We start from the raw sequence: 19,995 nt of genomic DNA, 5'->3' as shown, positions 1-19,995 counted from the left end.
CGTGGCGCAGTCCCAGAATGGGCGTGTCGGCCTTAAATGCCGGCGTAATGATATCTTCCCACCTGACGTAAATTTAGCGCTATGCGCTTTTCAAAACCAGGCCTATTCAGTGCGCTGGTTGCGTGGAGCATTCCTCTGGCTCTCCTCTGTCACCCTTCTCTGTGTCACTCCCTCTCTCTTGCTCATATCAGTCTGACAGGCACAATACGACTCTCTCTCTGTGACTCCCTCGCTCAGACAGACACAACACATAGCAGCACCCAGCTTCCCATAGGAAAAAGAAGTTGTAAGTTCACTGCAATGTGAATGTCCCAGCATGCATTGTGCTTCTCCATTTCGCTACTAAATAGCAACCAAATGAGCCGAAAACCTATATTAAGGGAGGATCTAAATAATGTGTAATGGTAACACAACCTGCCATTGTAGAACATTTCAATATTGGACCAAATAAAACATCGAAATGAAAACACCACCCTATGTGAAACATCTATGTCATATTGGGGCTATATATATCTCTTGTCGATTTAACGTGATTTAGATAAGTGACTGCGTAACGCGCATCTGTCATGTCCTACTGTGATGTCCGCTCCAATAAATTGGCTCTACTTCACATTTTAGTTTTACAATAAAAACACATTTATGCAATGACTTTACATAATGTAGGCTATATTTATGTGCATATCCTACCATCCTAGCAGGGGAGAGAAAACAATATCTTTCTGGACAAACTTTCACCAATCTATTAATCTCATCATATAGGGATAGGCTATATTTTTCTAGCTGATGCCTTTAGAACACATGTGTCAGACTCAAGGCCCGCGGGCCAGATCCGGCCCGCCCCGTCATTTTGAGTGGCCCGCCAGGGCTTCCCGGCATCCCATGTTAAGTGGCCCGCCAGAGCCAGCAAAGAATACAATTTGCGCTAAGAAAACTACACGCCCCACAATGCATCCCGATTGTGTTCCCCGCGCACCGAAGGCCATCTTGCTGCTAGATAGCGCCAGAGCTCTTGAAACGAGTGCTGCCCAAACCTAGTAGCTACTAGTAGTAGCCATGGCTACCGGTAAAAAGAGAAAAGTTGACGAGGAAGGAAGACAATTTCAAGAGAGATGGGAAGACGAATATATGTTTATGCTCAACGCCGCAGACAAGCCGATATGTCTGATTTGTAACGAGCTAGTCGCAGTGCTAAAAGAATACAATTTACGACGCCACTTTGAAACCAAACACGGAGATAAGTATGGTGATCTTACCCACGAAGAAAAGCAGCAAAAAGCCAGAGAACTGAAGGGGAAGCTGCGTTCTCAACAGAATATGTTCACAAAACTAGCAGCTAAAAACGACGCAGCAGTGAAAGCTAGCTTTATTGTGGCTGAAGAAATCGCCCGATCGTCAAAGTGTTTTTCAGAAGGTGCATTTGTGAAGGAGTGCATGCTGAAGGTGTGTGAACAGGTGTGCCCCGACCAGAAACAAGCTTTTAATAACGTCAGCTTGTCAAGGAACACTATCGTAGAACGAGTCAAGGAGCTAGCGGGAAATCTGAAGTCCCAACTTGCTGAACAAGCAAGGGAATACCTGGCATTTTCATTAGCTGCTGATGAAAGTACCGATAACACGGATACAGCACAGCTAGCCATTTTTGTAAGAGGAGTGAAGAAGGATTTATCTGTCACCGAGGAGCTCCTTGATGTGACAGCCATGCATGGGACTACCACAGGGAAGGACATATTCAACGCGGTGGAGAAGTCTGTGAGTAACATGAATTTACCGTGGGGAAAGTTGGTTGGGCTTACTACCGACGGGGCGCCAGCAATGTGCGGCGAGAGAAATGGCTTGGTTGGACTGGTGAAAGAGAAAATGAAAAAAGAGAACTGTTCCACACCCCTGATCGCATACCATTGCGTTATACACCAAGAAGCTCTGTGTGGCAAGATTCTGCAGTTGGATAACGTTATGACCACAGTCACAAAAACAGTTAACTTCATTCGGGCTCGTGGCCTGAACCACCGTCAATTCCGAACGTTTTTGCTCGAGCTGGACACGGAACATGGAGACGTGCCGTACCATACAGAAGTCAGATGGTTGAGTCGGAGTGCAGTCCTCAAGCGTTTTTTTGAGCTTCGGGAAGAAATTGCTGTTTTCATGGAAAGTAAAAGAAAGCCCGTGCCGGAACTGTCAGATCCAAAGTGGCTGTGTGATTTTGCCATGTTGTGCGATATAACAGACCACCTCGCCCAACTGAACAAGACGCTGCAGGGACGCAAGCATGTCATCACAGAGATGTACGATGCAATCACAGCTTTCCAGCTCAAACTGCGCCTGTGGAAGTCACAGCTCCAACAGGACAGTCTGGCTCACTTTCCTGTCTGCCAAAGCATCTCAACCTCAGTCCCAGCAGGTGCTTTTTCATGCGCTCGTTTGGCTACCAAAGTGGACCTGTTGGTTAATGAATTTGATCGTCGCTTCTCTGACTTCAAAGCACAGAAAACAGCCTTTGCTATGTTTGCCAATCCTTTCACCACCGACGTCGACAGTGCACCACATCACCTTCAGATGGAGTTAATAGAGCTGCAATGCAACACTAGCCTGAAAGCAAAGTTCCAGGATGCTGCACTTGGGGATTTTTATCGTCTCCTCCCCCCTGCTTCCATGCCACAGCTCAGACTTCAAGCTGCCCGGGTCCTGTCCATGTTTGGAAGCACATACCTGTGCGAACAGATGTTTTCAGTCATGAATGTAAACAAGACCAAGCACAGATCACGCATGACAGATGACAACCTCCATGCTGTTTTAAGGATTGCTACTGCACAAGACCTAAAGCCAGACATCAATGGACTGACCTCGGGGAAACGACATCAGTCATCTGGGCAGAAAAACAGGTAAGCATTTTACAATAGGCTACAATACAATACAACCCATTGTACATGATGAAATATATATCATTTTCAATCAAGGTGTGCATTCTAATCATGCTTGTGCCTGTGTTTTGTATGTTTTGTGTTGTTATTATGTGCAGGAATTGATCCATGGTGGTGTGTGATATCCAGGGTGTCCATGGCCTGCAGTTTGACAAGTGATTGGAGAGATAGGCTACTTGGCAGCATCATTCTCACATCCCACTTCCTCCACATCACCTCTGAGTAACCTGAACTTTGACATTTTTTGGGGGGACTGGATTTTCTGGACTGGATTTGAACCAAGCAATATTATTTGCTATAATATTTCAAACCTTGCATGTAGGCTACACAAAGTGTAACAGCACTTATTATTTTTGATTCAGTACTACTTTGCATATTTCATTTTTGCCAGGCAAAAAATAAATACATTTGGATTTAAAACCTTGCTTGTAGGCTACAGTAAAGTGCAACAGCCCTTGTTATTTAAATGTAAGGCTACTTCATTTTTTTACAAGGCTGACTGAAGTAAGGAAAAGCATGTTTTTCATAATATGTAACCTTTAATAAATTGCCCAATGGTTGTACACTTGAATGTCTATTTCCCATACTTTTTTCCTAGAATTCTGCTTTCAGATCTAGTTATTCATTATTGTTATTGCTAAAACCAATAATAATCACATGCAGAGGCAATTATGTAGTAATATGATAACAAATTGATAAATTTATATAGGCTTACAATTACAACCGGCCCTTTGAGGGCAACCATAATCTCTATGTGGCCCGGGATGAAATTGAGTTTGACACCCCTGCTTTAGAACATTCTTTTCACTTTGATCTTGCTATAGTGTAGCGTATTTACATGCTTGCAGTATTTAAACTGCAGTTAGATTGGTTTGAGAAGCATAATAATATGGAATAATAGCCTATAATGGAGACAGTCAGACAGACTGGATGAAGGGAGGGGGGGGGGGCAGAGCGCTTGGCTTTCGTCAGGTTTTGCGGGACTACTGGAATTGGAGCTAAAAAGGCAAGCGTGCGATTCGTTTATTGCACTTATCCAATGAGCATGACGGTGCATAATTTTACGCTTAAAAGGCGTGGTTGTAGTGGTTGAGGCTGCGTGTAGCGCCGATACCAAGATATCGAGTGCGCTGGTCCACACCCACTAACTGGGCTAGGCGGCCTAGCGCTAGGCCTTAAACGCAGTTTCTGCGCCGATTGCAACGATAGGGCCCGTGGGTCCCTATCGTTGCATCGGCGCTGTTTCTAGGCCGAACGCCTGGCGCAGCTCAAATCAGTGGGCGTGGACAAGCGCACTTGATATCGTCGTGCTGGCGCTAGACGCAGCCTCAACCATTACAACCACGCCTTTTAAGCGTAAAATTATGCACCGTCATGCTCATTGGATAACTGCAATAAACAAATTGACTACTTGCACAACTCCACTACTTCCTGAAATGAGTAGGGCATCTTGGTTTCCTGTCCTACACTCTTGGATGAACTGATTAATGTCAGGTGTGCCTGACTGCTGCAGTCATAACAACAGTGATCAGGCACACCTGACATTAATCAGTTCATCCAATAGTGTAGGACAGGAAACCAAGATGCCCTACTCATTTCAGGAAGTAGTGGAGTTGTGCAAGTAGTCTATTGCACGCTTGCCTTTTTAGCTCCAATTCCAGTGATCCCGCAAAACCAGACGAAAGCCAAACGCTCTGCCCCCCCCCCCCCCCCCTTCATCCAGTCTGTCTGTCTGCATTATAGGCTATTATTCCATATTATTATGCTTCTCAAACCAATCTAACTGCAGTTTCAATACTGCAAGCATGTAAATACGCTACACTATAGCAAGATCAAAGTGAAAATAATGTTCTAAAGGCATCAGCTACAAAAATATAGCCTATCCCTATATGATGAGATTAATTTTATATTGGTGAAAGTTTGTTCAGAACGATATCGTTTTCTCTCCCCTGCTGCAGGTAGAATGATGCACATAAATATACCCTACATTATGTAAAGTCATTGCATAAATGTGTTTTTATTGTAAAACTAAATGTGAAGTTGGGCCAAGTTATTGGAGCGGACATCACAGTATAGCACATGACAGTAGAAGCGCGTTCCGCTGTCACTTATCAAACTTACGTTAAATCCACAAGAGATATATATAGGCCCAGGAGGACATATATGTTTCACATAGGGTGGTGTATTCATTTCGATGTTTCATTTGATCCAATATTGAAATGTTCTACAATTGCAGGCTGTGTTACCATTACACATTATTTTAGATCGACCTTTTATATCTATTTCGCCTCATTTGGTTGCTATTTAGTAGCGAAATTGAGTACCCAATTGCATGCTGGGGCATTCACAGGCAGTCAGAGAGAGACAGTCGTATTGTGCCTGTCAGACTGCCTGCAGCCTCAAAGCGGTACGGACGGAGTTGTTTTACCCAGGCTGGACGCGTTGTCACACAGGCTTGTGACAGTAACTCAACGCGGAAGGATTTATTTCACAATAAACTGGTAAACGCACACCAATGCCTGCTCCTGTCAGTAGGAGAGAGGGAGAGAGTGACACAGAGAAGGGTGACAGAGGAGAGAGGGGAGGGACTGGCCCACTGAATAGGCCTGCTTTTCAAAGGCGCAAGGCGCTAAATTAACGGCAGGTCGGAAGATAGCAGTACAGCGCCGACACGCCCACTTTGGCCCATTCTGGGACTGCGCCACGCCCATTCGGCCTAAAGCGCATTTGGCAGCATAAAGCCATATTGATATCGTCCCAAAACAGGCGCAAGGCACGTTTTTTTGCGTTTAAGGCCCGTTTTAGCGCCGAAGGCCTGTGGGAGAATAGGGCCCTATATAGTGTTAACGGACTTGGGAATAGCATTCGTGAGGTCACAGTGACCTTGAACTTTGACCACCAAAATGTAATCAGTTCATCCTTGAGGCCAAGTTAATGTTTGAGGCAAATTTGATGAAATTCCGTCAAGGCATTCCGGAGATATGGCGTTAACAAGCTTGAGAATGGCATTGGAGAGGTCACAGTGACCTTGACCTTTGATCACCAAAATGTAATCTGTTCATCCGCCCAAGTCGACGTTTGAGCCAAATTAAAAGAAATTCCATGAAGCCGTTCTTGAGATATCGCTTTAACAAAGTTGGGAATGGCATTCGTGAGGTCACAGTGACCTTGGCCTTTGACTTTTGACCACCAAAATCTAATCAGTTCATCCTAGAGTCCAAGTCGATGTTTGAGGCAAATTTGATGAAATTCCGTCAAGGCATTCCTGAGATATCGCGTTAACAAACTTGAGAATGGCGCTCGAGAGGTCACAATGACCTTGATCTTTGACCTTTGACCACCAAAATCTAATCAGATCATCCTCGAGTCTAAGTCAATGTTTGAGGCAAATTTGATGAAATTCCGTCAAGGTGTTCCTCAGATATCGCGTTAACGAACATCGGACGGACGGACGGACATACGTACGGATGGATGGACATGACAACCCAGATCCATAATGCCTCCGGCCTGGCTATCGCCGGCGGAGGCATAAAAATTTGAATTCGTTTGTCATGGTTTTATTAGGCTACATAATTCCCGACCATACAGGTCTGTGGTGTGAGGTAACAGTAGATTGCTTTTGAGAAAGTTGTGCCGGCCAGTAGACTATACAGTAACCTCTTTCCCTGCAATTGCACGATGCAACAAGCTTAACCCGAGTGGTAAAATGCACACTGTGTTTGACCATGAAGTTGACCATGAAGACCATGTCTGGGCAGAAACATTTGAATTGAAAATATATACTTATATTTTTGGCCAAAATCTTTGGCCAAAATATAATTATAATAATCTTTTACTGACTAGACCTAATGCACCTTACTGTTTTTGTTTATTATTATTATTGTTATTATTATTATTATTATTATTATTAACCCTACTCACTTCTATTCAATGGTACTTGACAAGGATTGTAGGAGGCACGACCAAATCACCGTGACGTCACCATGTAAACAACATTTACTTCCGGGTACCACTTCGGGAAGGCGGCAGGTTTAAATTTGCGTGTTGTCAAATAAATGCTGTCAAACTCTCTCGTTGTTTTTGGCCAACTACTTTAAATTTAAATGTTCAAACGGTTGGTAAACATGCTTGTCCGATGTATCTAGCCTTTCTTCTGTGTTTGTTTTATGTAGGCCCTAGTGTTAGCTAGCTAATAACGTTTGTTTACAACTGTCAAACTCGCAAACTTTTTTTGCAGACTCGTTAACGTTACGTTACAGACAGAAGGCTCTTTCACACCGGCCTTGAAAGCCGAAAAATGCACGGAAAATAGGATTCGCGCCTCCGATGTGAAAGTTGTGAATGCGCTTTGGTGGACAATTGTTTTACGCCTTTTGTCCCGCGACGGTAGGTAGTAACCGTTACCTGGCAACCCGCCTCCATTTGAAAGCGTCGTCGCAGCGAGCCGGAAAAGGTGGGAATGGTCAGCTCATTCATAAACAAGGCCAGGTCGAAACCTGGCATACGGCCGGTGCAGATCGTCAACCATGTATACCCATACACATTTTAACAATCAACATAACACATATAAGCCGTCATCTGATTTTCCACCTTTTTTCCCTGTTTGTGTTTAGGGATGCAGGATAAAGATTTTTTTTTTTTTTTTTTAATAAATGCTGCAGCTGCACACTTACTGTTTAAACTTTAATTATAAATGTTGTTTTTCTTTGTTCTTTGATGTGAATTTATGGCTTTTTGGCACCTATATGTAACCTTTTAAGGTTGAGATAATTGTATTATCATTATATGGTCCAAATATTTCAGTAAAGCACTTGAAACACTTGAAATATTCTTGCTTGGGTGGTACCATTCTACTTGAAATGATGGTAAAATGTATTATTTTTAGTAAAATAACATGTCACGTGTGCAATGCAATATTTGTAATGGAATCATTATGGGACACGGCTATAGGGCTGTCCCAAACTATTATTTTCTTATCAATTCGACTAAGGGTTATTTTTTCGATTAGTCGATTAATCTAACGATTATTATTATTATTATTATTATTTTATTATATAACAATAAATTTACCCAAAACAAATAAATAACCAAAAACTTCTCAATTTCTGTATTTTATTTAACCATCTCATTCTCTTTAACAGTCCAACATAAAATCTCTCAAATAAAATTAAAGCAAGAGCTTGTCCTCAAATAAAATGAATATAGTGCAATTCAAAATAAAATAGTAGAATCAATTAAATTCAAGTCACTTTCAGGAGGAATACCAAAAACCTTGTGCAATGTCAACTGAGTTTAGCAGCAGTCCAACATAAAATCATCATCTTACAGTACAATGGTGTGCAATTTGCCCTAGAGGCTACTGACGCCGCTCAGATAAGCCTACAGCTCGGAACCGGATGTTGTAGCTGTGCCTGTGCCGCCGAATCCAGAGTTCTCTTTGCTCATGTTTGCCCTTTGCAGAGGGAATTCTGAATAATCCAAATCTTGACCCGCTCTTTATGGTCACTGGACACCCAACAACACTTTAGTTTCTAAAGGCTTAGAGGCACTGAAAAGACTGAATTAGGAGAGACTGAGAAAAGGTGTGTGTGTGTGTGTGTGTGTGTGTGTGTGTGTGTGTGTGTGTGTGTGTGTGTGTGTGTGTGTGTGTGTGTGTGTGTGTGTGTGTGTGTGTGTGTGTGTGTGTGTGTGTGTGTGTGTGTGTATTCTATGGTTCGAATAATGTCTATATCTGAGTGTGAGCAAGTGTAGCATGGCCTCAATCTCCCCCCGGGATCAATAAAGTTATTCTGATTGGCCAATCTGCAGAAATGTTGTTTCTACCTTGCTTTGTCTTCTCAGCTCTGTGCAGAGTGTTGTCCGGTCCTTGTTGATTCTTTGTGTAGCAAATCCTGCCTATCACCAGCCTATAGGCTATAGAGTGTTTATCACCCCACCCCCTTCCCTTCACAAACCAAATGCAAAACCTTTATAGCTCATGCTCATGATTTCCCAGAAACCACATGATCTTGATAGCTTACTGATAACAGTGCAATGTGTCAAAAGGGGTCAAAGAGCAAGAGCCGATTGAATTTCTTAAACAAACATCGAACACAACGAAGCTGTTGTCAGAGGAACAGCAGTTGCTTGTCAAAAAGTTCACTCAGACACTTAACTACAGTAAGTTTTCAGTGGTAATAAATATAACCATCTGAATATGACACTGTCATTGTCCTCTGTCGTGGACAATAGGACTTGATAACATTTATCTGAATTTATAACATTTTAGGAGACACAGAACTGACTAAAACAGAGAGAATTTTGCTCAGAGAAAGAGTTTTCAGATGATGAGGATGAAGGTTACAGTAGACCAGAGGATGCTGCTGAGAGTTCAGAGGCGGCGGTATGATGAGCAACAAGAGGGAAACTATTACCGTTCCAAAAGCACGGTGGCTCAGTGGTAAACACTGTTGCCTCACAGCAAGAAAGTCCCGGGTTCGAACCCCGGTCCGTCCCAGGTCCTTTCTGTGTGGAATTTGCATGTTCTCCCCGTGTCCGTGTCGGTTTTCTCCGGGTGCTCCGGTTTCCTAACCTGACGCTGCCAGATGGATGTAAGTTCGTTCACATTTGTTTCACAGGTGGGATTGTGAATTTGTGGAACAATGCCGCCCCCATCTGGCGGAGTCAGGCTACCGGTTTCCTCCCACCATTAAGAAAGACATGTATGTTAGGGTTAATACTCATGTCAGTGCCCCTGACCAAGGTACTGGCAAAAGAACTGGAGTTGGTCCCCGGGCGCTGCACAGTGGCTGCCCACTGCTCCTAGTTCTAGGAAGGTTCCTAGTAGAGGATGGGTCAAATGCAGAGGATGAATTTCCCCAAGGGGATAAATAAAGGATAACTTAACTTAACTTATTACAATTGATGACCCAAAATGTTGAGCCTTTTGGGCCAGAATCATCTGGACCTCCATGGTTTCATCTGCATTTTCATGAACCGAGGACTGATGTCCACTACAAGGAACATTAGATTAAAAAAAGGAATAAATAAATAAACATGGCGGGTCTCAGGAGGAAAACACATGTTCGTAAATGTAGGAATATGGTAGGCCAATGTGTAAACATTTATGCATGGTAAATATTTACTGTTTGTTTCCCTCTTTTGTTTGAGAGAACAGTGAAGATGTATTTGTTTATTCATCTTTGGCCGCTGAGGATTTTGATAACTTCTGCAAGAGAGGGCGACTACTCACCCAGCTACGATTTTTGTGCTGGATCAGAACAAAAAGCAGGGAAAGCAGAGAACATAGAAATAAGCCCGCTTCACAAGTTCATTTCTAGCCTGCCTTGCACGCTTCGAGTGCCATCCAGTTCCAATGTATTTAAGAGAAGGCAGAAATCTCTAGGGTCTCCAAAACCCAGGCAACTGGATAGCACTACAGGTGAGTGGAAAAATTTGTATTTTTGGATAGTTCCCACTGACTCATCAAAATAAGCAAACATTTCAATAGCCACACCCAGTGAAATAGAATACAAATAGGTTCCAGAGTTTTAATTGTGTCTGTCTGCATCATATTATTCTTAACCAGAGACATGGTATGTTTGAAAATAAATGAATAAAAAAGTGAATATGATGGAGCCTTTAATGAGCAGTTACATACAGCTCTATGAGATCATGCGGTGTAACTCCTTCACCACAGGGCGGCAGTATATAACAACCCAATGTGAGCTCTTCCTGAAGGGACAAACTCATATGTCTCCTGGACACTTCAGGCTCCAACTGTAGGGGGGAGGCAGAAAACAGGACATGCAAATAGATCAAACAGGACACCAGTGGAAGAGGGAGAGAAAGGGAGAAACATGACTTTATATAGACACAAATGTCAAGTGAAATTAAAGTGAACAGGACTTTGGAGAAAGAAGAGTAAGTAGTTTCATCTCCCAGGGACCAGAGGTAAAAAAAAAAAAAAAAAACAGTTTATGAGGGATCAGGATGTTGGTAAACAAATGGCTTCAACAGCTTTCCGGGGCAACTGCCATTCATTTTAAACAGCAGTTTATGAAACCACGCCCCCTTACTGTAACTACTTCATACTTTAAGGGTTAAGCTAGACATTCCATACAAGTGACCACTTTTACGACTCTATTACCTTCATTCAGCTAACTTCATGTTGTCTACTGTTTGAGAAATCACAGTTTATATTTTATGTTTTTTTGACTTCATAATGGGTCCCTATGGAGCCAGCCTTGGGTGTGTCTCACTCTAGCAGGCTGTACCTTTGACTACAGTAACACATTTTACAACTGCAGCAGTTCACACAACTTTAACATTCCATACATATATTATACATCAGACGATTGAGCTACTTCTGCTAACACTCACAAAGTCTAAATTTAAGCGATGATGTATAGTTTTTGAGATATTAACATTTGTTTGGCACAGCTTTTCAGGCTTGCTGTTGCTTAAATGCAATGTTATTACAGGCACAGGAGCAGCAGGAGCAAGGGCAGCAAAAAGACAAATAGCATGACACAATGTAATCCAAGATATTACATTGACAGCAGACCAGTCAATGTGGGGGGCTGTGCAGGGCTAAACAGGGACAACCAAGAACCAATGCCGGTACCAGGGCAGTCAAGTACATGAAATCAAATCTTTTCCTGATGATTTCCATTACATGTGACTAATTAGGCACTGGTGTTCAATGAGGAACAATGTTTTTCATCCTTGACAGTGGTTTCCACCATTGACATGGAACTGTTGGAGCAGCCAATGTGGTTTTAAGAGCATGTGCTTGGTAAACAAATTTATCAGAGAGTAACAAATGTGCCTGCATTTGGCAGGTATTTTCCAATTTGCTGATCACCCATTCAACCACTAAATATTAAGGCTGCATGGAATTGGTCACAATCTGTACTGTGTCCCCACAAAGAATATAGGGTAAAAAACATTTTAAGATAGGACTGTAAATGACTGTGGAGTATGACTCCAACCCCAGTGCCTGTGTACCTGGACAGCTTGAATCATCTTGGCCACCTCCACCTTTGTCTTTCCTTTCACAGGTTTGCCGTTGACCCCTGTGATTTCATCACCAGCTGCCAGCGTCCCACCCAGAGCTGCTGGGGTGTTGTCAAAGACCTGTGACCAGCAGCAGGGCCAGCTAGTCGGGGCTGACGTCGGGGTTATCCCATTTTTTGAGTGGGCCAGGATTGTGCATGTTTGAAAGCTTTCTTAGCCCTGGGCTAACAGCTCTCTTAGCCCCAGGCTAACAGACTTACTTACCCCAGAGTGTAGTGTGAAAAGCCCCAAAGCTGTCAGACTGCGCCTACCTGTACAATGTAGAGGTATAGGTGCAGTCAGACAGCTTGTAGAGTCTACAATGTAGAGACAGTACTGTATCCCACCCCCAATGCTGATCAGGTCAGGTTCTGACTATCTTTCTTCAGAGACACGGTGCCAGGTACAGTTGGTATCCCCCTGTTTAGGAATCAACATTTTATATTAATATTTCACGCATTTAGCTGTCACTAATTGGGAAAGTTACAGTAATTGCATCAGCAGAATCATTCCTCAATTACCAAAATGACAAACAACCAATAGTGAGGAGGGCAAAGGTCAGATGATGATGAGTGGCCCACATCAGGAAAAGGAAAAATATACTTGTGCCTTACAACTTGTCCTCCTCCAACTCATAGTCCATGTCTGTTAACATTGCTGACAGTGTCACTCCTACCTGTGGTAAACCCATAATGTTACATACATCTGACTTTGATGTTTACATGAGAAATGACATAACACAGGGGTTCAATAGTCACATATTTACCTTGATTACAAAACGAACTGTCTATTCTCATGTAAATGTCCCCTGATATGCATACAACCCAAAATATCTGTCTTAAATGTTTCATTTCTGGATCATTTGACAGCTCCTCTGTTTACTGCCTCCGTCACTTCCGCCATTGTCAGAGAACGCAAATGCACATTTGCACACAAAAACTTTCAAAATCAATGTCATGCAATTAATAAATCAATCTTGATCAAACTGCTTGTGTTTAGATATGTTTTATAAAGGCATCATTATTCCTTTGCACAGTGGTTCTCAACCCTTTTCAGGTAAAGGAGGACCCCTAAATGGACGCAAATTAGACCGCATTTGATTTGATTAAGATTTTGACCCAGGGTCCCCCATCTGATAAGAGTTGTGCTTTTAGATGTTTTATTACAGTGTATGAAACCCATGACCAAAAATAGTCATGATCCTGTCATCGTGTTACTTAGGGATGGAATTATAGGGAAGCTAAATTATTCCCTTTCTTTGCTGGGGACGCATTGGAACCCCCTCAAGGACCCTTGGGGGTCCCCGAACCCAGAACCACTGCTTTCGGCCATAAAAAGCTTTTCAGATACAACAGTAGATGAGTTGGTTTAATCACTTTACAGTGACATTACTCACAGTTTAGTTTACTCAATGATCAAGGAGGCAATTGATCATATTTTCAAAGTGATTTAATCAGCAATGAATGAACAGAGTGGTTGAAAGTGCTCTGTCTGCACTGAATATACTTGATAATGATGATAATGATGATGATTAGGCCCTAACAGGCACATTCCTTTCTTGACCCCTTTGGCTTCAACATATAAGAGTTAAAATTGACCAAACCACTTTCTGTCTTCCAGGAGTGTCTGGACCCAAGACCATCTTGCTCCAAGGATATTCCTCAACACCAGCAGCCAAAATGAGCATGGTAAGTTTATTTTTACGTTTTTATTTTACTGTATATGAACTTTGCCTCTGCACTCTGTGCTCTTTTTGTGTAAAAAAAAAAAAAAGGCATACTGTTACTGTGCACATAGTTTACTGTAATCTGCCATCATGAATGAACAATGAAAATGTGAAATCTCACATTTTCAAATGAACATTGTTGGAACCCTGACCTGCAGGAACTGGAATTGAAGAATGTGCATCTGAGAGCTGGAGATCAGCTGAAACTGAAGGGGAGAGTTCTGCATGATGCTGACAGGTAAGCTTACAGTAGGCCTACAGAACATTAGAAACACCTACTTGCATCTATTCACCATTGGAACCTTTTAATGGATAAAACTTATCTCCAAAAGCATTCTGGGTCTTTGCTGAGATGGACAATTATAAATCAGGAAGAATTATGACTTTCATAGGAAGTGGAGCATGTTAGTTAAAACCTTGGCAGATAGCCTACTGTAGAGACCTGTTTGTATGACTATAGTGAGGATGTTCACATATAATCTACTCCTTGTTCAAAGTACTGCACCCCCCCCACCACACACACACACACACACACACACACACACACACACACTAATACCCCGTTCAAGACAACTCGGACGACCGAAAAAAATGGGTTCCGTTTCGACCTGTAAAAAGTGAATTGAACGGTCGTCCAGGCCGAAATTCCAGCTCGGAAATTCGGGTATCATTCAGAGCTCCGCTTTGTCCGAGTTGACGTCATATCCACACATCTCATCCAAAATGTTGCATTACCGCCTCCAATTCCCAGAACCCTCCTTGGTTTTTCCCTGTGTTTTCCCTCCGTGCAGCATGAACGCAAATATGCCTGGGGCGGAGGTTCCGAATTGAAACTTCCAGCGGTCCGAGTTGTCATGAATGCGGTATTAATCCATGATCTGTTTAGGTTCCAGATTGACCTTGGCTGTGATGCAGATGAGCTGGCACTGCACTTTAACCCACGTTTCCATGACAACGATGATGGAGCTGTACTTGTGTGCAACTCAAAGACTGCTGGTTGCTGGGGAGATGAGCAACGAGAACTACACAACCCCCTACAGAGGGGCTCAGAGGTCAAGGTGAGACAACCGGATGGAGGAGGAGATGATGTGTAGGTGGTGCCACAATGTACTGTGGAGGTTTTGGATCATTTAGCATCTCGTTATACAGCTTAAGTGGTGATGCATATATTTGTGGAACTAATAACATTATGTAATCCAGGTCATTGGGCATTGTGCATGCGGGTCATTGGAATGACACTGGAACACCTAAATGGAATAGAACCATCATTAACATTAGTTACACCTGTAGTCCGGGAGCCATGGGGTTGAACCTCGCTTCGTCGGATAAAGTTTTTTTCTCTGCTGATTCTTGTAGTTTGGGGGTACCTATTCAAAATACAGGAGGGTGCCCGGTGAGTACCCTTGAGCATTTTCAGATATTAACCCCTTAAGTGCCAAAATCGCAGAAAAATAAGGATTTATGAGATTTCACGCAAAATACTCAAATCAAATGCATCACATTTGTTTTATCCAATGTCTATTCATAAAGGAGGTCATGTACAATGTATTTAATTCCAAATTACATAATATTAACCCTTTTAGGCCGTGCCAGCAAAACAAACTTTTTATGACAATATAGGTCGTGCAGGATGAGAACATCCATTGAGCCTTTGCTCATCTCAAGTAGAGATTCAGAGTAGATGACACACATTGGGAGGTGTGAAGTAAATGGTAAATGGTAAATGGCCTGCATTTATATAGTGCTTTTATCCAAAGCGCTTTACAGTCAGTAGGTACATTCACCCATTCACACACCGATGGCGGCGGGCTACCACGCAGGGTGCTGCCACACCAACGGGAGCAATTTGGGGTTCAGTGTCTTGCCCAAGGACACTTCGACATGCAGACTGGAGGAGCCGGGAATCGAACCACCGACCTCTTTTATCCAAAGCGATTAGTGGACGACCCGCTCTACCTCCTGAGCTACAGCCGTCCCAAGTGAAGTGAAGTGAAGGGCACATTTTGCTGATGGTCTTCACGGTAGTTAAGCCTATTTGGATCTTGAGCATCCTACTCTGAAACATGCACAGAATATTGTGCATGGCAAACCATGCACTTCACACAGTTGCACTTATTGGAGTTAGAAGGGTTTTCATCTCCAAAATGTGTCTGGGACAAGTTTGCAATCTTCCGGTAGAGTGGTTGGGCTCAGTGACCTGTTGCATGTGTCTTTTTTTGCATCCAAATTCCTCAGTATTCAATGCTAGTGGCAGATTTACATTGAGATTTCACCACAAGATTGCATGAAAGTGGGCCCTTCTTAACATTCTCAATGAATGCTTCATTCGATGGTGGTAGAGCAGCTAAGTTTGGAACAGGCTGAGATGAAGGCAGTGGCTTGGTCGAGGACCTACTGGAACAGTGCAACCACATTGTCAATGGCCGATAGTTTGTATAGTTTTGAGGACTTTGATGACAGAGCCTTTTCCATAGTAAGACGCTACAGTGTCGCATCCCAATATGCCATGGGCTGGTAAAAGGTTCTTCACAACTTGTGAATGCTTGGCCAGTGTTGACTTGATGTCCACTATTGCCCTTTCCTTGTGGGGCGATTCCATGATGTGTGGGACATCCAGTCCTTCGTGATGGTAATGGTGAAGGAGTAGGATGAACACATCTGTGTCATCAGAAACCACTGAGATTTGATGGGCTTCTCCAGCACACTGGACCATTTGGACAATGATGGTGTCAGCTTCTTCCTGCTGATTTTGTAGATCATATCGGCTCCTTCTTTCTTCCAACCTGATCTCAATGGGACATGGCTCCTCCCCTGTCACATGGCTCCTCCCCTGTCACCACCAATTTGTAGATGGAAAAGCCGATCTTGGGTCAGTTCCTCACATAAGAGCTAAGAGATGGTGTTTCTAGCTGAGCCCTGTCTCTGTGACATCTCAGGTGATGGACTTGATACTGTAATCATAGCACCTGTATAAGATGAGGTAGACGTCACTGTCTGATAGATATAAAGTCAGCCGTGTCATAACATTTTTGATTAAATCAGCTATGGTGCCATCAGCTGGCCAGCGGATGGTCCAAAGAAGGGCTGATCCATCAATGACAGTAACATCTGCAACACTGGTATTCCTCCTGGATATTTTGACTTGGAGTGACTTCTTCAGTGTAGACTTGGATTTACAAATTCACATTCCGTCCTCGGTAAACATGGCAGTTGGGACTGGTGCCAGCTCATAGGCGAGGACATCCTTCATGTCAACTTCATGGTCACTAGACAACAGTGTGATTACCCTTGAATCGATGGCATTTAGGTCATAAATTGTGGAGATGCCAACTTGGATTGATTTGGTTGTTGTCATTGTCTTCACTTTGTTTGAGATGGTGATACTGTTTGAGATGGTGTTGTAAGATCCCTCTGGCCAGGTCTTCTCGACATCTTCTAACATTGCCTCCTCAATCTTTATGGCACTGTCTACAATAGACAGTTGGTAGGGTGATCTTGATGTTCATGATGCTTTCCCCTGGATGTTCCTTGGGATCCAATGGATGGAGGCAGGTTTCCAGTGTCTGACAAAGTCCTTGACTTTGGCACGTGCTTAACCCATGGCTTTAGCCTCCACCTTGTGATAGAGATGAACCTATCTGTCTTATCCTCTTCTATCTCCTTCATGTCTGACACACCTCATGAAAGTGGACTCTATGAACTGGTTGCTCCACAGGCCATTCCATATTCCACTAATGTGTCGCATCATATGCTGCTCCTGGAGAAAATTGCTTTGTGGAGGAAGCTTCTCCATGGAATGAAGATAGTAGAGGCCATACCTGACATGGTTGACATGGCCAGCTGCAAAGTAGTAGGTAAGCATCTTCTGGAATGATGGAGAAGCCAGTCACCCTCACGTTCAGCCCAGATGTATGACATCATCAGCATCATTGGTTTCACCAAAACCTAAACCCAAAGTCTGGCTGTTCTGGTCTGACTCATAATCTGATCCAAGGCTCTCATCAGGTCATCTGCTTTCTGGAAATTTCTTACCGGAACTCCAGAGAGCCCACTATCAGCCATCAGTGAACATATAGCCCCAACAAAACTCATCAATGTGTGCATACCCCCAAGTAGGGATTCAACGATAACCAGTTTAATGATAACCATGATAAAATTCCTTACAATAACCGTACAGTTTAAAATTTTCATTATCATTAAAACCGTGGTACCGTGATTACCTTGGTACCGTGATTACAGTGCTTTGAAAAACATGGTAAATACTGTCCATCATCAACCAAAGTTGGCAACAGTCTCCCAAATGCAAACGTGCAGCCTTTGAGAAATTATTTCAGTGAGTGTATCAATCCTTTTTGGATCTGAGTTTTCAATATAAAACGTTGTAAAATGATTCCAGTGAGTCTCTCAGTACTTTTTGAACATTTTCAGCATTTTCTTTATGAATACAGTGATAATACAATAATCGTGATAATTTTAGTCACGATAATCATGATGTGAAATTTTCATACCGTTACATCTCTACCCCAAGACGTTTTAAGCAGCACAGCCGCATCTATAAGTGACGTGTGTGAGGCGAGATGCAGTGTCCTAGCCATCTTGACTGGGGTGGCCCAAGTACGGCACAGACTCAAGCAAGGGTGGCACTGATTGTGGCATTTAGGAAGGATGTAGAACGTTTTCCCTCACCAAAATCTAGCCTAACTTCACTCTAGCTTCAAAATAAGCCTGCTACAGCTGAAAGACAGTATTGTTGGCCACAGATGCCTGCATCCTCAGGATTTTGGGGTGGCCAATTAGATTTCAGGGGTGGCCAGTGCCACCCCTGGCCACTCCCTAGAAACTCCCCTGCCGAGATGTGCACACAGGATTTGAGCAGTGCACCTAGACCCCTCCCCCCGGCTGTACAAGGAATTGAGAGTGGAGACAAAGTGTCGCAGCTCAAAGCCAGTGAAACATGCACACACGCGCAGTCGCGCACATGCACACACACACACACACACAGTGCCAGAGAGGGGAGTGGGGGAGAAGGGTCTGACTTGCGCAAACATGCACCTCTTCAACACCTGGGAGTGATTTATCAGACTAAAAGTCATCTGCTTATTTCATGTTTTTATTGGGGGTGGGGGGGCACATGGCACGGGAATCAAATAGGCTACATTATACATGACATCCTTGCTCCTTTATGAATAACCATTGGAGAAAGCAAATTTGATGCATTTGATTTTGCATGAAATCTCATAAATCCCGATTTTTATGGGATTTTGGCACTTAAGGGGTTAATATCTAAAAATGCTCAAGGGTGCTCACCGGGCACCCTCCTGTATTTTGAATAGGTACCCCCAAGGTACAAGAATCAGCAGAGAAAAAAACTTTATCAGACGAAACAGGGTTCATCAAAAAAACAGCCTTTGGCTCCCGGACTACTGTGTTTACCCTGCTATAACATGTCAAAATGGCTGCTGTGAAAACAGTCTATTGACAGGGATGTGTTTGCTCTCTTTGTTTTTACAGTATTTGCTTACTAAATAACTTTTAGAGGTGGGGAGTGACAGTGAATTATTGTATTAAACAGTGTCACACTTTCTTGGCATAAAGTTATTGTAATGAACACGTTTCTTGTGGTAGATTGTGTTGAAGCTGGCTGGAGACATGTTTGAAGTGAAGCTTCCTGATGGACAGGAAGTCCAGTTCCCCAACCGTGACAACATGGACATCATCAGCTACATCAGAGTCAGAGGCGACTTCAAACTCACCTCTTTCCAGATATGCTAAGAGACAACTATCTTCACACATGCATGCTGTATTGATCAGTCTAGTTCAATGTTCAATGTATGATAATACTATCAATTATAATCAGAAAGATGAATCAATAAGAGATCAGTGCTTTCAAGGGATATGATCTGAAATATGTATTTTATTTAACAAATTCCCATTCTGCATGTTAATAACATAAAATGTTTAAAATCAAGTGATCTTGTTGGGTTGTCATTGAAGTGTCAACTGTATTGATTGGTTTACCACATTGACATATCGGTAGTTCAATACTAAAGAAATAAAATAACATAACAAATAAAATAAAATAACAAAATATAATAGCCTTAATCAGTTGTTTGACCAATTCTTCCAGATGTGATAGATAACAGTAGTCTCTCTCCCCAGACTCAAATATTACATTATATCGCTGCGCTCCGCATACTGCATAAATCACTCTGTGCCCCTTCACAGCCACAGCATGGAATTTGAGGGCGGGTTTAGGGGGTTTGAAATTGAATGAGTGACAGGTTGTAGCACCAATGAGAGAGTGGTTCGAAATGC

At 42.9% G+C, this 19,995-nt stretch overlaps 2 protein-coding genes across 2 annotated transcripts; both read left to right on the top strand.

The window, feature by feature from the left end:
• Nucleotides 1-1,053: 1,053 nt before the first annotated feature.
• LOC310788512 (general transcription factor II-I repeat domain-containing protein 2A) lies at nt 1,054-12,041 on the top strand (the record flags this gene model as incomplete). Its single annotated transcript, XM_083650055.1, has 2 exons — nt 1,054-2,879; nt 11,960-12,041. The coding sequence occupies 2 exons, from the start codon at nt 1,054-1,056 to the stop codon at nt 12,039-12,041; spliced, it is 1,908 nt and encodes a 635-aa protein (XP_083506181.1).
• A 1,592-nt stretch (nt 12,042-13,633) lies between these two features.
• On the top strand, nt 13,634-19,452 carry LOC310788511 (galectin-2-like; the record flags this gene model as incomplete). Its single annotated transcript, XM_083650054.1, has 4 exons — nt 13,634-13,642; nt 13,839-13,918; nt 14,567-14,738; nt 19,306-19,452. 4 exons carry the CDS (start codon nt 13,634-13,636, stop codon nt 19,450-19,452), a joined length of 408 nt encoding a protein of 135 aa, XP_083506180.1.
• Between the last annotated feature and the right edge of the window lie 543 nt (nt 19,453-19,995).

Source organism: Poromitra crassiceps, assembly GCF_964638095.1.
Source record: "Poromitra crassiceps genome assembly, chromosome: 13".
Classification (NCBI taxonomy): Eukaryota; Metazoa; Chordata; class Actinopteri; order Beryciformes; family Melamphaidae; genus Poromitra; species Poromitra crassiceps.
The sequence above is the reverse complement of the archived record's forward strand: the minus strand, read 5'-3'. Positions and strand labels throughout refer to the sequence as shown.